The 17,436-nt window shown below is 41.4% G+C and overlaps 1 protein-coding gene across 1 annotated transcript; it reads right to left on the reverse strand.

The window, feature by feature from the left end:
- Nucleotides 1–11,533: 11,533 nt before the first annotated feature.
- LOC127081529 (beta-galactosidase-like) lies at nt 11,534–16,568 on the reverse strand. Its single transcript, XM_051021778.1, has 2 exons — nt 15,155–16,568; nt 11,534–11,553 (listed from the first exon to the last, which is right to left on the reverse strand). The coding sequence occupies exons 1-2, from the start codon at nt 16,566–16,568 to the stop codon at nt 11,534–11,536; spliced, it is 1,434 nt and encodes a 477-aa protein (XP_050877735.1).
- Nucleotides 16,569–17,436: the final 868 nt, after the last annotated feature.

Raw genomic sequence — 17,436 nt, forward strand, 5'->3', positions numbered from 1 at the left:
CCGGTCTATCCAACCATCCCACCTCAACGCTAGGAACTTGATTCCACCACTGCACTTTAATCAAAGCGGCCAGAGTAGCCAAGGCATCTGCTAAAGGGTTTTCTTCCCTCGGCACATGGTGTAATTCCACCTTGGTGAAGAACGTCAATAATCTCCTCGTATAAGCCCGGTATGGAACTAAGTGGAATTGATGCGTAAGCCATTTCCCGTTAACCTGGTTCACAACCAAAGCCGAATCTCCATAAATAACAAGGTTCTTGATTCGCAAATAAATCGCCTCTTCGACACCCAAGATACAAGCTTCATATTCAGCCACATTATTGGTGCATTCAAATGTTAGTCGGGCAGCGAAAGGAATGTTGGATCCCTTCTGCGTAACCAAAACAACACCAACTCCGCTACCCTTCACGTTAACGACCCCATCAAACATCAGAATCCATTCGGACTCAGGGTCGGGCCCCTCCTCCGGGATAGGTTCCTCACAATCTTTCTATTTGAGAAACATGATGTCCTTATCGGGGAACTCAAATTTCATCGGTTGATAGTCCCCAATGGGTTGCTGGGCGAGGTAATTAGACAATACACTCCCCTTTATTGCTTTTTGAGAAGTGTACTGGATATCGTATTCAGTCAAAATCATTTGCCATCTTGCAACCCGTCCGGTCAATGCTGGCTTCTCAAATATATATTTGATCGGATCCATCTTGGAAATCAACAAAGTGGTATGAACCAGCATATACTGTCTCAGTCGGCGAGCACCCCATGCCAAAGCGCAGCAAGTTTTCTCGAGCAGTGAATATCTTGTTTCAAAGTCGGTAAACTTTTTGCTAAGGTAGTAAATTGCATGCTCTTTTCGACCAGACTCGCCATGCTGCCCCAGTACACACCCCATAGACCCCTTAAGGACTGTCAAGTACAGGATTAACGATCACCCCTCCACAGGAGGCATCAGAATCGGAGGCTCCTGCAAATATTCTTTTATTTTTTCAAATGCCGCTTGGCAATCATTAATCCACCTGACCGTTTGATCTTTTCTCAACAACTTGAATATGGGTTCACACGTGGCTGTTAGATGAGATATGAACCGTGAAATGTAGTTCAATCTACCTAAGAAACCACGAACCTCTTTTTCTGTCCTCGGTTCAGGCATTTCTTGTATCGCTTTTGCCTTAGCAGGATCAACCTCGATTCCTCTTTCACTTACGATAAACCCCAACAACTTGCCGGACCACACTCCAAAAGTGCACTTATTCGGATTCAACCTCAATTTGAATCGTCTCAACCGGTCAAACAACTTGGCCAAGTCTACCAGATGCCCCTCTTCTGTTTGTGACTTCGCTATCATGTCATCAACATAGCATTCGATCTCATGATGAATCATATCATGAAACAAGGTCACCATAGCTCTTTGATACGTGGCATCGGCATTCTTGAGACCGAATGGCATCACCTTATAACAAAAAGTGCCCCACGGTGTGATGAACGTTGTTTTCTCCATATCCTCTGGCGACATTTTAATTTGATTATAGTCAGAAAAGCCATCCATGAAGGAAAACACCGAGAATTGAGTTGTATTATCTACCAACACATCGATGTGAGGTAATGGGAAATCATCTTTCGGGCTAGCTCTGTTCAAATCCCGGTAGTCCACACACATCCTCACCTTTCCATCCTTCTTCGATACCGACACAATGTTCGCGACCCAAGGCGGATAATTAGTGACAGCTAGGAAATCAGCATCCAACAGCTTTTGTACCTCCTCTTTGATTTTCATGGCCATCTCAGGTCGAGTTCTGCGCAACTTCTGCTTTACTGGAGGATAATCTTCTCTTAATGGAAACTTGTGTACAACAATATTGGTATCAACCCTGGTATATCTTGATAAGACCAGGCGAAGATATCAACATACTCTTTCAACAGTGCTACCATTCTGCTATTGACATTCACCTCCAAAGCGGCCCCAATTTTTACTTCCTTTTTGACCTCCTCGATACCCAGATTAACAATCTCAACTCGCTCCTTGTGCGGTTGAATCACCTTCTCCTCTTGTTTCAACAACCTGGCTAACTCTTCCGGGAGTTCACAATCTTCTTCGCCTTCTTCTTCGGCATGATAGATCAGGTTGTCGAAGTCATATAGGGGTGTAACAGAATTGTCATCAATGAGATCCGGAGAATAATCGCATCTGCATGAATGTTGATTCATGCATTGCTTCAGAGTCGGAACGAGACAAAAAAGGAAGGAAAATGAAAATAAACATTGCCATTTTTATTGTATTATTTTTTAACTGCAAAAACAAATGAAAAACAGAGAACACCGCTTTTAATGCGAAAAACATCCGTTTATTAATGATGCAAATACTGCAAAATGAAACACATGAGGTGGCCCTTACAATGGACCATTACGTTTCGGGCAAAACGTATGGCTTTCATGCAAACATAATTAACAAACAAAAATATTACTCTTCACGCAGAGTGACAGTGATGATCTTTTCGGCTTTCCAGTTCTGGATCTCCATTCCTGGTACGCACGGTTTTATCCACGAGTCGAGCTCGCAGTCACTGTCAGTCTCTTCACCCACAGCACAGATGCGGTCTGGATCTAGCATTCCAGTACTGGTGAATGTGAACGGTTGGCGATGACCTTTATTCTGTCCAGACGAGCCTTGGCCTGACTGATAACCAATCCCAAACTTATCCTCCTTCACCGCAACATCTATCACTCTTCCCCAACCTGGGGCCTTTCCACTCTTCACTACCTCCACAGCCTGTTTATAAGAAGCAATGGACGACTTTTTCTCTCTTTCGGCGAAAACGACATTCTCCACCTTGACAGTTTCAAACGCCTGGCTTGGTGTTTCGAATATTTCATCGTCTATTTCCACATACTTAAACGATGACAACTGGCTGACAAAAATATCCTCCTCACCGCAAACAGTCACGACTTGCCCGTCCAAGATATACTTTAACTTCTGATGTAGAGTCGATGTTACTGCCCCAGCAGCATGTATCCACGAACGACCCAACAAACAGTTGTACGCCGGCTAAATGTCCATGACACAAAACACAGATTTGAACACGTCAGGACCAATCTTTACGGGTAGCTCAACTTCTCCGAACACAGCCCTTTTAGAGCCATCAAACGCTCTAACCACCAGATCAGTAGGCCTCAAAATCAATCCCTCGCAGTCCAATTTAGCCAAAGCCTTCTTAGGCAACACATTGAGTGACGAGCCCGTATCAACCAAAACATGCGAAAGCACGACTCCTTTACACTCCATCGAAATGTGTAGTGCCTTATTGTGATTGTGCCCGTCCATAGTAAGATCGAGATCAGTGAAACCCAACCCATGGCTGGCATTAACACTCGACACCATTGTCTCTAATTGATTGACTGTAATCTCCTGCGGGACATAGGCCCTCTTCAAGATCTTCAACAAAGCATCTCTATGACCTTCTGAACTCAACAACAAAGATAAGATTGAAATTTTGGACGGAGTCTACTGCAAATGATCAACATGTTTGTACTCAGACTTCTTAATAATTCTAAAAAACTCCTCGGCTTCAGCATCAAGCTCACTTTCCGGCTCAACAGGCGCCTGTGCCGCTCTAGGAGTATCCTCACTCACCACCTGCTTTCCTTTTGCCCTGGCTAAAGCCTCGGCCTTATCTCTCTGTTCTTTTTCTACATCACCACTTCTCAACGTGTTAGGTGCAAACAACCTCCCGCTGCGAGTGAAACCACAAAGCCCGACATTGTCCACCTTTGAAACGGTGGTATCAACTGCAGCCTGATCTTCCTTCTTTTTCCCATTGCAATACACATCACCACCATAGTCCCATGGCATAGCACCATCACTTTCATATGGAATAGGTCCAGGTACCGCGATGGTAATTGGAACCACATCTGCCGGCACTGATAAGTGGACATGATCGAAATAGATGGTTATCGTTGAAATATCCTCATTCTCCAAGGCAACTTTCTCGAAGCAGAGACTTCCCTCGTCTATCATTTTCTGAACCGTCTCCCTCAACATTACACACCCATTTGCAGTTACAGTACAAGCAGCACAGGAATTATCACAACCAGGGAAAACTCAATTCTTTAACAAATGACTCTTTACCACAGACATTGGGGTCCTCAACTGATCCACATCCGTCACCCCGATTTTACTTTTATCCTCAGAAATTACATTCACCGTCATCTGACCATGCATCGGCATGGGATTAGCATTAACATTCGGCGATGGTGCAAAATTGATGGCTTTGGAATCCACCAAGTCTTGAACAACATGCTTAAAGGCTTTACAACTCTCAACATTGTGCCCGGGAGCACCAGAATGGAACTCACACTTGACGTTCTCATCATAACTTGCAGGCCTCTGATCTGGTCTTAATGGAGCTAAGGTCCTCAACTGTACCAACCCGAGATCCCTCAACTTCTTCAACAGAAAGGCATACGTCATGGGCTGCCTATCAAACTGGCGATCTGCCATCCTTCCCCTAACTTGATACCTGGCCCTTTGTGTTCTCTGCTGAGGTGGCTGCTGTTGCTGTTGCTGTTGTGCGGGTTGATTACCAACAGGAATTGTTACTGCAGCAGTATGCTGGTAGTAATGATCCCTGCCGTGTCCTCTTTGGGCATACACAGCACTCGAGTCACCCTCTTTCTTGCGCTGACCATTTCCGAAGGGCTTCTTCACTCCATATGACAGAGCATTTCCTTGTATTTTTCCCATTTTCAAGCAGTTTTCAATCCTCTCACCAGCCACTACTATATCCGCAAAACCCGTAACTGGACATCCCACCATCCTTTCGGCGAAAGTCCCCTGAAGAGTACCCATGAACAAGTCTGACATCTCCCGATCAACTAATGGGGGTTGAACCCTGGAGGCCAACTCTCTCCACCTTTGTGCATACTCTTTAAACCCCTCATTCGACTTCTGAGACATACCCTGCAACTGGGTACGGCTTGGTGCCATGTCAGCGTTAAACTAGTATTGTTTGAAGAAAGCATCCCCCAAATCCTGCCAGCTCTTTATATCTGACGATCTCAGCTTGGTGTACCACTCAAGAGACCCGCCAGATAAGCTATCCTGGAAAAAGTACATCCAGAGCTTCTGATCCATGGTGTAGGCAGATATCTTTCGAACAAAGGCCTGAAGATGAGTTTTCGGGCAAGAACTTCCATTGTACTTATCAAACGTGGGCACCTTGAACTTCTGTGGGATCACAATCCCCTCAACCAGCCCCATATTTGTCATGTTAATAGTCCCAGGAGTGGTATGGCTTTCCAGAGCCCTGATCTTTTCTGCTAGTACCTGAATCTCTTTGTTCGGCGGTTGAACACCGTACTGACCGAACTGCTCCTTCAGCAGAGAGAACTGATCCTCCTCTTTATCCTCCACAGCCCCAAAGAAAGGAGCAAACTGAGTTTCCTTCAGAATGTTGCCAACATGACCTGGACCATTGCCTGCAGCAAAACGAAGACCACCGCCATTGTTGATGACTACACCTTCAATAGTTGCCTTCTTTCTGGGATCGCCACCACCTCTAGAACCACCAGGACCATTGTTGGAGTTACCCTCTTGACTATTGCCATTATTGACAACCGAAGCCATCTCAAGCTTCTCCACCTTCTCGACGAGTGCTTTCTGCCCCAGGGCGAACCCTTGCATGGCGTTGATCAACTCACTCATTTTCTCTTTCAGCTCGAGAATGTTAGCGTTGGATGAATCCACCAGTCTGGGTTTGTTGCGTCTGGTAAAGTATCTGTGCGGGCGAGCTACGTGCCGAGGGATGACTTTGCGTGCGCGAGCAATGATTCCTGGAACAATCAAACACGTTAGAAACCGACACCTGCAAAATAGAAGACAAGTTATTATGATTCATGCATGAATGCAATGTCTATCCGTATGAGGAACATTCTATCCTTCGATCCTGGCTTCATTGAGACGGATAATAATTCGACAGCAACATTCTGACATCAATCATCTGGCTTTGCCGTGCGGAACAGAAAGTTGTGCTTTAGCAAAGATATCACCCGACCATGTATGTGTTAAGTAAGTGTAATACGGAAAAGCAAATAAAGCTTTGAGATCAATCATTGAATGATAATAACCACTGTATAGCAAAAGTGCGCAACACGTGCGAGAGTCATATATCATATCTGGTACAAATCAACTTTACAATTTTCCAGAATCGAAAAGAAATACAAGCAAGTGAATTCCGTCAACATGCCTGATGGTAACCCAACACATGATAACAACTGCAATAAAAGTCTAAACTAAAGAAGGTCCCACAGAAGGCTCTGCCTCATCAGCCATCCCGGTAAACTTCATAGTGTACCTGAGCTCAGTGTTCTCCTGCTGAAGTCTTCCCACCTCTTTCTGATGAATCTTCATCTGACGAAAATAATGGTCCCTCTCAGCAAGATAGTGATCTCTCTCGGCCATAATCTTCGCTTTCTCTTCTTCCTTAAACCTCAGCTTCGCTTTCCACTTCGTGGTAAGGGCTTTGACTCTAGCTTCCCTCTGAGTCTTCACAAGGACTTGTCTCTTCTTTTCATCTTCAATGACCCTCAAAGCTCTAGCCAACTGCTCTTTGGTAAGGTCGTGCTCCTTTGTAGATGACTCTAAAGCTTGGCTGATCTTACAGTAATAGGCGGTGTCTTTCTCAAAACGCTTCACCTCTAGAGCATGTCTCCTAGCCTGGTCTTCTGCTTTCCTCTTGACTTCCTGATTAGCCAATTGAATTCCAGCAACACTCATTTCTAACTCAGTCTTCTCTGCTTGCAGTTGATCTCTTGCCCTCCTCATCTCAAGAAATTCTTTCATACTGACAGAAGAGCGTGACTCCTCAATCAACGGATACCAAAGATCACCCACAGGAAACGGCAGACGAGTGAGCTCAACCCTCTTTCGGAGCCAATCATCAAATGGAGGAAAAGACCTGTTTTTAGCTCTACCAAAAGGAATCTTGCCTTTCCTTTAAATGTTGCGCCATGCATCAGACACTTGCTCCAACAACGACTGATTACCCTCAACCGGGAAGTAGAAAGACTTCTGAATATCACGCTCGAGGGGAGGAACCTCCATAGCAAATCCCCTTTTGTCTCTTAAGAAGCGTCGGGTTATAATTAATACACCCTTGAACTCTTATAAGAGGCACATTGGGAAAACTCTCGTAACTGTAAATAAAGTCTCGCCTAGCCACATCAATGTGAGTCCAAGCTATGTCCTTGGCTCGCAAACCCATCGACTTGGTTGCCCAATTTACAATATTGTCAAGAAAGACAAAGGCACCCTTGGAAGGCAAATATCCCATGACCCACTCATATAACAATTGAGCACAACATCTAACCAATCCTCCACGCCGCTTCTCGTTCCGATTATGGACCGAATAATAAACATCCCCAATCAAAGTAGGAATGGGATTCTTCTGAACAAACACCCGGATGACATTAATATCCACAAAATTCCTCTGATTAGGGAACAAAATAATTCCATAAATGCTTACGGCAAGCAAAGCACAAACAGTCTTCCAATTACCCAAAACAACATGTTCCTTGGCCTTGGCCTCCAAGAAACTCAGATGAAAACCAGGCAACTTTCCTTTCTCCTTCAAACCCTTCTTAGTCACTTCCGGACTCAAATAAAGAGCACGAGAAATCTCAACAATATCAGGTTCTTCCTTAGTAACATAAAAAGGAATCTGGTTTCTGACCCGAATGCCCAGAATACCGGCATAATCCTCCATCAAAGGTCCCAACAAATAGTCTGGGAAAACAAAACATCTCAAACCCGGATCGTAAAACTGGAGAAGAGTATGGATGGCACTCCTATCCCCCTCTGTGAGCCTGAAAACCATCTTCATAATACTGCCATAAGCCTCACGGAACATCCCCACATGGTCAGGTGTAATCAATGCTATCATACCCTTCAGCACGCTAATCTCTGGATCGAAGAAACTGTAGACAACATCATCTTTTAAGTCGGCCCTCATACTTGGGACAAAGATGTCTCTCAACCAGAATCTCAATCAAGAATGTACCCTACATATGGATAAACATGAGTTAGATGCGGATAAATGCAAAATGGGAATGATGCAGATGCATGAATGCAACACATAGTGCCATCCTCCAAGACATCTGAACACCAACTGTACTGGGTTCTAATCTCAGAACTGATCACAACCATCCAAGGGACTAAGTAACCACAAATCCAACTCGGGGGTTCCGAAATAAACGGAACCGGAGGATACATCACCATCATCACAGGAAACTCACTGAACGAATAGCAACAAGATCATCTGAACAAGTAACCCCAAATCTAACCCGGGGAATCCGAAATAAATGGAACCCGCTGATAAATACCACAGACCGAACTCCGACGTGTCAGAAATAAATATCCATAAATCCAACTCATAAATAGAAACCCAAATCACGAACCGAACCAAAATCACCATCAAAGAGTCACCAACAGAACCTGTACCTGTAGGAACCAAACCCCTCCCCTCACAGGTGAATTATAATAAGGTCAGCCTAAGGCGGATAATCGGTCTCGACAATCAGACAAGATACTCAACGGGTTTTCCCTTTTGGGTGTGCTGTGCAGCTCTCATAAGATCGTCTAAACCAAAGATCCGGGAAAAAACGGTCACCGAAGTCAACAGCTCAAAAGAGATAACCCAACCATAGTGGAAACTCCACCAGGAAGAGCTCTCTCAAAAGAACCTCGTCCGGCTGTGGTATATCACGTCGCAATAAGATGTTGATCCAACATGAGAGGAAACGTGAGACCACGCTAATCCTAGGTATATACTCGGGCTTGGGTTTTAGCCCCACTCAGAACACCCACCCCCAAATTAGAGAAACCACACCTGTCCAGAATCCACCACAGTGATAACATGATGCATGCAAACATATATGCAAATATATATATAATCACAGTATAATGATCACAAATGCAATAAATAAAGCAGTAAAAGCAACCCAAACTACCCTAAAAACTACGCTAGAGAGCGCTAGGATTGACTCGCTTAGGGAAGATGGACCAGCAAGAGGTCAACTTCAGTCCCCAACAGAGTCGCCAGCTGCCGCGACGCGAAAAACAACCGGCGGGGAAAAATACAGAGCCGCCACCGACGCTATTCATCCTATGACGGAAAGGGAGCGCATGACTAACCTAAGAAAGGGAAAGGAACGGTCTTACGACCAGAGATTACAAGGTACGGGAGTCGGTTACGCAAGGGGAAGGTGTTAGCACCCCTCACGTCCGCCGTACTCGACGAGATCCACGCTCAAAAGATATATCAAAGGAAAGGAAAAGGGTTGATAATAAACTGCTCAAAGAAATTGCACAAACTGGAACGATAAACAGGTGGGGAAGAGAAAAAACGAAGGAAGTGGACTCGGCAGGATGTCGCATCCTGGGCCTACGTAGTTTGTCAGAAACAAACATCAGATTCAACATAGTTCGGGGAAAGGAGACATGCTCGCTAAGACATCGTGTCTTATGCCTACGTATCTTCTCTATCCAGAGGAGAATCAGAGCACTCGTAGCTCGGCTAACGCACGCTGAAACAAGACACCAAAAAGGGACGCTGAGACGTCAAAAGAAACACCCAACAGGAAACAGAATGCCAATACATGGACTTACACCCGACTCCCAACAATAACAAAACAGGAAACAGAATGCCAATACATGGACTTACACCCGACTCCCAACAATAACAAAACAGGAAACAGAATGCCAATACATGGACTTACACCTGACTCCCAGCAATAGCAAACGCTAACCAACGAACACCAAAGAAAAAGGTTATCAGAATGAACCCCAACAAAGTAACCAAATATCCGGGGAATAAGCTCCTGATATGTGTAACCGGTCACCACAAATGAACCCCAAAGATGAACCCCAAGTAATAACAATTCTCACAAATGAACCCCAATATGAATAACAATCATCACAAATGAACCCCAATATGAAGAACAATCGTCACAAATGAACCCCGAAGATGAACCCCAAGTGAATAACAATCGTCACAGATGAACCCCAATATGAACCCCAAGTAATAACAACCGTCACAAATGAACCCCAAAGATTAACCCCAATATGAATAACAATCATCACAAATGAACCCCAATATGAAGAACAATCGTCACAAATGAACCCCAAAGATGAACCCCAAGTGAATAGCAATCATCACAGATGAACCCCAATATGAACCACAACTAGTGAACCCCGAATAATAACAGAAGAAATACCCAAGGTATAAACATACAACACGCACACGCTGAACAAACAGGTAGTCACACGAAAACAAAGAAAAGGGTGAACACACACAAAACCAAGAAAAGGATGAACAAACAGAGACTCAACAAAAAAGGGTGCCCGGAGAGATTGCCCTCAACCTCCTGCCTACGTATCTCATCTGGTATGAGAATCAGGGCGACGTAGTTCCCCTTACCAGGGGTAAAACACTCTCCTAACCAGAGACCAGGGAAGCAACAAACTAATAGGGAGACTGAAACTCGAGCCTAATAGTTGTCATGCAATCAATATCCCTAAGTTGAGGTCTCTAACAAGAATTTGACTCAACCTGGACACGAGTCAACTCAAGTCTAAACTCTACATACGTTCAACTTCCTCAGAAGTTAATCGTACGACTCCTGCAGAAATGGAGATGAGAAGAGTAAAGCAAATAACCACACCAACACAAGTGAACAAGCATCACACACTATATTCATACAAAAGGCTCAAACAATGGGTGGGCTTTAGTCAAGAGGGGTCATATCAACCTCGACAAATAAGCCAAACTGTAAGGGGGTAATCTGTAGCTCTTAACCACTGACATTGAACGTCAGGGTGAAGCTGATCAAAGTCTAAATGAGGATGAGCCCTCATGCTCTTAACCCTGGCCAGGGTGAGCTCATGACACAGAAAGCGTGGGCATCCAGAAAGTGGGATCCTTTTCCACTTGACAGACTCCGGACAAAGATCTGGGGCACATGTTCAGAAGCATCAGCACGTAGTGCGAGCATAAAGAACGACACACTGAATAATAGGGGATCGACTACTAATACCTTTTATCCGTCAATTGCCTCTTCTCTTGGAGGTCTTATCAAATAACACATGCCTCTTCTTGGAGGTCTTTGGGCACAATTTTAAACAAACACAAATAGAGCCTCTGAAGGAGGACTTGCCAGCAAAATGCCTGCCAAAAAGGTGACAGGACTTCAGACTACATGAAGTAAGAATCTAACTACCTGAGTGGTGTGTCAACCACAATCCAATGCTCAAGCAAGAGCTAAATCAAGCAACTAAGGTACCTGTACAAAGACTAAACAGTTAGTACTTCAATCATAAAACCAGAAAGACAAGCAGTGAAACCCTCTAGCAGTTACACAATTCAATGCATAAGTGCCTTAGCACTCAAATGAGCTCATGAGTTCACCACATCAATTAAAACCCTACAAAACAAACATAGGTTAGAACTCAATGCATCTCACAAGGTGAGAACAAACCCAATCATCAATGATGAGTATCTAAACCTGAAACATAAGACAAAGTTAGTTTATGTACATCCAATCAACACAACAAAGCATAAACAAACAATGGCATGAAATGAATTGAACCAAAATCACTCCAAGTCAGAAGTAGGGTCCTTCACATGACCACCCAATAATCCATACTCCAATGATCCAAAATCAACCATAAACCCCTTGAAAACTCAAGTAGAACAAGCTTGCACTCAAAACTTGCTCACACCTCCTCAAACACTTCCCAAAACCTCCAAAAGATGTGAGAACCCCAAATAAATTCCAACCAATGATCATAAGCTTCAAACAGAACCATATGAACCCCTAAACATCAATCACCAAGGCCAAAGACCCACCATACCTCAAATACCATTCAATTACTTCAAAAAGCTCCAAAATAGGCCTAAATCACTTCAACAAGCCATCACAAGCCTCAAACCATTCCAAAGTTCAAAAGTCAGTAGGGTCATGCTTCTAAAATCATCTCTAATGAGTCACAAATCCAATTTTTAAGCCCATCAAGTCATCTCATACCAATAAGAACCTCCATTCCCTCAATATCCTACAAGTCTCCTTGAAAATTCACTTGTGTTCCCAATCTTCAAATGAGTACCAAATGAAGTGTGACTTGAAAGAATGCACCAATCCAATGACTCAAGACTCACAAATCAGGGATCAAACCAATGCAAAAGAGGCAAAGGCTCACACCACAAAGAAGACCCCAAACCAATTCAAAGAATGAATCAAAAGCAAACCCCAAAATTGGGTCAAAACCCTAGTACAAAGACAAGACTCAAAACTTAACCAAATGACCAATCCAGGACTCATCCTTTTGCAAATTACACCTTCAAACACACCCCCAAATGTCCTCAAAAGGACCAACATCAAATCAATAACCAAGTGTCTCAAATTGCCTATGCCATGTAATGACCAAAAATATGCACAAAATGAACTTCCAACTTAGAAAATTCATATCAAATCAGAAATGCATGCAATGACTTTGGGATTTTTTTGTATAAGTTTTTTATGCCATGAATGTTCAATATGCAAAATATCAAGTCCAAAATAATGTAAATGCTATGTGAACAAAAATGCACCAATTCAATGTCAAAAATGTGACACAAATTGTCACATTTTTCTCTATGTATCAAAAATGATGATAACATGTGAGAAAAAATCCAAACCAGTGACCAATAATTCATGTCATGTATGAATGTCATGTATGCAAAAGAGTAGATCAAAAGGTTCAAAATTGAGGATTTCACAATGCATTGAATGCACTAGGTCAATTTGGCACAACATTGATTCAAAAATTCCCACATAAAAATCCTGACATAAAAAATTCTTGAAATCAACACCATAAAAACGTAGACACAAATACAAAACTATGAAAAAATTGGGACTCATTTGGACAATTTTTGTATTTTTTATGAATTAAACAAAATTACCAAAATAATGGAGAAATGAAATAGAAAATGGAGGGAAATGAATATTTGAATAAACTCAGAAAAATCATGAGCCATTGGATCTGGCGCGCTCTTGTGATCAACGCTCCACATTCAAACAATGAAACGCACCGTTTCATTAATTGATGTCATCGCCCAATCATCATTCAGCGCTCGCGTGGCCTCAGGCAAACCCCTCTCCTCCAATCACTCTTCCACGCATGAAGCCACATGGCACACACATTAGCTAAACCCTAAATACACACAGACGCCGGAGCTCTGCTTCGGTCGTCTTCTCCGATGAACACACGGTGGCTCCCACGACGGCGCCACCATGAAATTTCCCAGAGTTTTACCAAACCACTGTCATTCCACTCAGTTTTCCATGCTGGTTCCAAATATCACATTAGTTTTTCCTAATTCTACCTAGGTTTTGCAAATCGAAGACAATAAGTTTCTAGATCCAAACTTTCAGTCGCCACCAAATCCTTAATAATCACTCCATTTCAATTCTAAACATATATTCATGATCGACACAACACGATCTTCCATTCTATAACCTAAAATCATCAAAAGGAGGAAGTGAAAATGGCATCACCTGGAAATGGAGATCTCTGGAAACGCGTTCTCACAAGCTCAGCTGCTCCAGATCAATGCCTTTGAACTTCCTTTTAAGCTTTATACAAAAAGCAATGGCAGAAACCTCTTGAATACGCCTCAATTTCCAAATTCCATCATCATGATAATGCACTCGAACTGCTCGAATTCTTGATGAATTGCACCAAACGATGGATGATTCTTGATCAGTGAAGCATGAGGATCAAGAATATGCAATGATCTTTGAGAATTGTATGGAGAAAATGCAAATTCAAAGAGAGAGAGTTTTGAGAGAGTTCTTGAATTCTAGATCTGAAATGGTTGTTATGGCAGTTATGATTAGGGTTTCACTATTTATATTCCTTGCTAATGACACTGCTAATCATTTTAGCCATGTACTAATCATGATTAGTGAGTTATTAAGCCAATTGCCAAAATGCAAAATGAGCTCCCATGGCCATAATGCACGTGTTCAGCTCCATGCTATGATCTTAATCCACTCAAGAGCAACCAATGGTCATGATTTGAAGATTATTTTGCTTGCATCTTAAGCCAAGAATGAATGGTGAAGATTTGCTTCATTTTGAACATGTGTGAAACAATGAATATACAAGCCTCTCTCATGCATGGCAAGGGCTCATTTTTACTCAAATATGGTCTATGAAGAATGCTGAAGTAAAGCCTTGCCTTGGTTCTTTGTGAATATTGACTTGGATCATGATATCATCCTTAGAACAAATGTGAAATAATGTGATTTTTGGCCATGATTCCTTGAGGCTTAGTTTGCACAATTGAGTCAAATGATGTCATTTTGAGATGCCTTGAACATGAGAAGCATTTTGCAAAAAGAATGAACCAATTTGAAGCATTACATCAAAAGTTAGGCCATTTTGAATTTCCATGCACACTTTGTGATCAAATGACCATAACTCCTCAACCATCCATCATATGGACATGAATTAGGACGTTTTGGAAAGGGGAGACAAAGATCTACAACTTTCATGTTCACCAAAAATCCATTTGAAACTTCTTTGACATTGACAAGTCAAGTTGAAAGTGGACTAAAAACTTGCCAAATTTGGAAACTTTGAATTATAGGTCATTTTCCATTTTTAGTAACTTTTGCCATGACCTTTGGATCTTCAAGATGGATGCTTAGAATGACGAATAGACCCCATTTGAACATGATTGAGGTGTCTTAACTCATTTCCCCACCTCATAGCCCTTAGTTGACTGCACAGTTGACTTTTGGTCATCAGATGACCTTGGAATGTCTTGATGATGATAGAACCATGATGATGGTGATATATCCTTGCAGATAAGATGATGCTCAAGACCTTTGAGAAATCAAGAAACCCTAATTGAAGCCCATACCCTCAGATGGTTGATGATCAATTCATAGAGACCCTCAGGCTTGAATCACCTAACTTCCCCATCTTTTGAAAAGACTTTGGAGGATGACCTTCTCATTTTCATATGAGATGCAAAATGCAATGCCTAATGCCCTAAAACATGAAATGTAATGCCCCAAACTAGTCTCAAGAAGAGGAGGGCAAATTTTGAGGTGTTACAACTAGCATCCAAGGTTAGTTCCTTCTGCTCCAAAAGCTCGCGTGCTTTAATATTTCCCTTTCCATTCAAGGTGTCTTTCTTTGGCTCCATTTTCCATTTCCATGTGAGTCCATTAGAACTATTATCACCACTCCTTTTCACCATTATAGAGGTTTGAATATTAACCTTTGTTGTATTGAAAATTTCTTTGTTGCATCCATTAAGAATGGTGACGGACCAGGAAGGAATAAAGTATTTACCATCATTTTGTAAGTCAACATTTGCATCTTTGCTAGTGTCATTATTGCTCAGGAAACAAAATCTTGCGCCATTGGAATTAGAGTATGTTGTAAGTGTGATTCCATTTCCCAGATCCTTATCATTTATTGATGTATAATTTGTAATAACATTTTCACCCAATTTAATTGATGCATGAAGTTGCTTAAGATGTCCCCATTTTGGTTGATTCAAATTCCCATACTCGTCAAATGGTGCATCATAGTCATAAGATGTTGTGATATATGGTCCACCTGCTGTGCGGCCAAAGATGGTTCCTCCATGGTACATGTAGTAGTTGTTTAATACACCTCCATTTTGGAAAAAGCGTGCAACTGAGAAAGCTGAATCTTCAACACTTCTATGGGGAACCTTTTCACCCCATTTTTGGAACCAACCAATCCAGTTTTCAGTGAACATTTTAGGACTTTTTGGGTTATTGGGTTTAAAATTATGACAATAGTATCCATTGCAAGTATTGATGATAGGTTGAGGAGCATCAGGTTGCTGACACATGATCCATGGAACCCCAATGTTTTGTGCTAGAGCCATCTGAGCACACCATTTAACGTATGTCTTCCCTGCATCTTTGTAATTCCACATGATATCTCCATATTCATTCTCAATTTGAGCTAGAAGAATGGGACCTCCTTGTGATGCAAATAAATTTGCTTCTTTTGCCACATTCACGATCTTTGTTGTAAAAATTTGCATTTCGTTCTTGTAAACCATATTATTTGTCCTTAACTCAATCCCAGGAATATTGTGAAGCCACACTGGGATCCCTCCGTAGTTCCATTCCGCACATGCATAAGGACCAATCCTCATAATGGCATATAGTCCAGCTTCTTGGATAAGCTTGAAAAATTTGACAAAATCCAAATTTCCTGAGAAATTATATTCACGTTGAACAAGTTCGTGACGATCCCAAAATATATAAGTTTCAATGGCATCAAGGCCACCATCTTTGGCCTTTTGAATAAGGTCAGGCCACATCTCCACGGTGCTTCTTGGATAATGGATTGCACCTGAAAAAATAAGACGTCTTTCTCCATTGATAATGAGAGCTTTTGAATCATAAGAAACCTCTATGGCAAAACATGAGTGCAACATAATTATACTCATTAAGATAATGTTATAACAGGATAATGAACCCATTGTAAACATGTATGATTCTCCCGTCTTGGTTATCGAAATACTATAACTCAGAAAATGAAATATATAGGAAAATGTAGTTTGGTTGTTCCCAAAAATAGTGTAGAACTATCTAATAAATTAGATTTTTCTTCACACAAAAATATGTTACATGAGTTGGTCACAACCAAAAGACACACATGAAGTGAATAAAAACTCACCAAATAAGAGTTAAATGTCGTAGAAATCTTCAAACATTTAACTTTATTTATTCAAATACAATTATTAATTTCTAATTTTAGTAATGAGAATAATGAATGACACAAACGAGTACTGCACAAAAGTGTACAAACAACTAGTGAATAACAAAATTAGGCTCATCGCATGTATCTAAATTAGTTAATTTGAATTTGTTAGAATAACTTATCTAGAGTAATGGATAGGTAATTCTAAAATATTAATAACAAGTTGTTCAGGGTTACACACAGTGGTTTAGGATAAACTAAAAACATATATATGTATGATAAATGAGTTGGATATAAACACCATAATATATAATCATATCATGTATTTCACATGGACCTGAAATGAAAGTTATATATACATGACTATATATACTCTAACCCTCCACAAAGGAAATAGCTCCTTAAAAATATCTTTTAATTTTAATTTTACTTTCATGAAAAAAATAGTAGTTCTCTCCACACATTGAATTGATTTTTATTAAAAAATTTGTCTATATAAATAAAAAATAAGATACATTTAAATTAAATGTAATTATTTATTATTTAATTTTTTTTATCAATACCTTAACCTTAAACATGCAATGTAAAGAAAAACATGTCATTTATTAAAAACTAAACACCTCACTATTTATTATAAACTATTTTGG

Source organism: Lathyrus oleraceus, chromosome 5 (assembly GCF_024323335.1).
Source record: "Lathyrus oleraceus cultivar Zhongwan6 chromosome 5, CAAS_Psat_ZW6_1.0, whole genome shotgun sequence".
NCBI classification, from domain to species: Eukaryota; Viridiplantae; Streptophyta; class Magnoliopsida; order Fabales; family Fabaceae; genus Lathyrus; species Lathyrus oleraceus.

Excerpts from the sequence above, each read along its gene's own strand:
- LOC127081529 (XM_051021778.1), bottom strand. The coding sequence starts at position 16,568 with ATGGGTTCATTATCCTGTTATAACATTATCTTAATGAGTATAATTATG. Across the intron at positions 11,554-15,154 it reads ACTAACCTTGGATGCTAGTT|GTTTAGATACTCATCATTGA; the intron begins GTAACACCTCAA and ends CTTATGTTTCAG.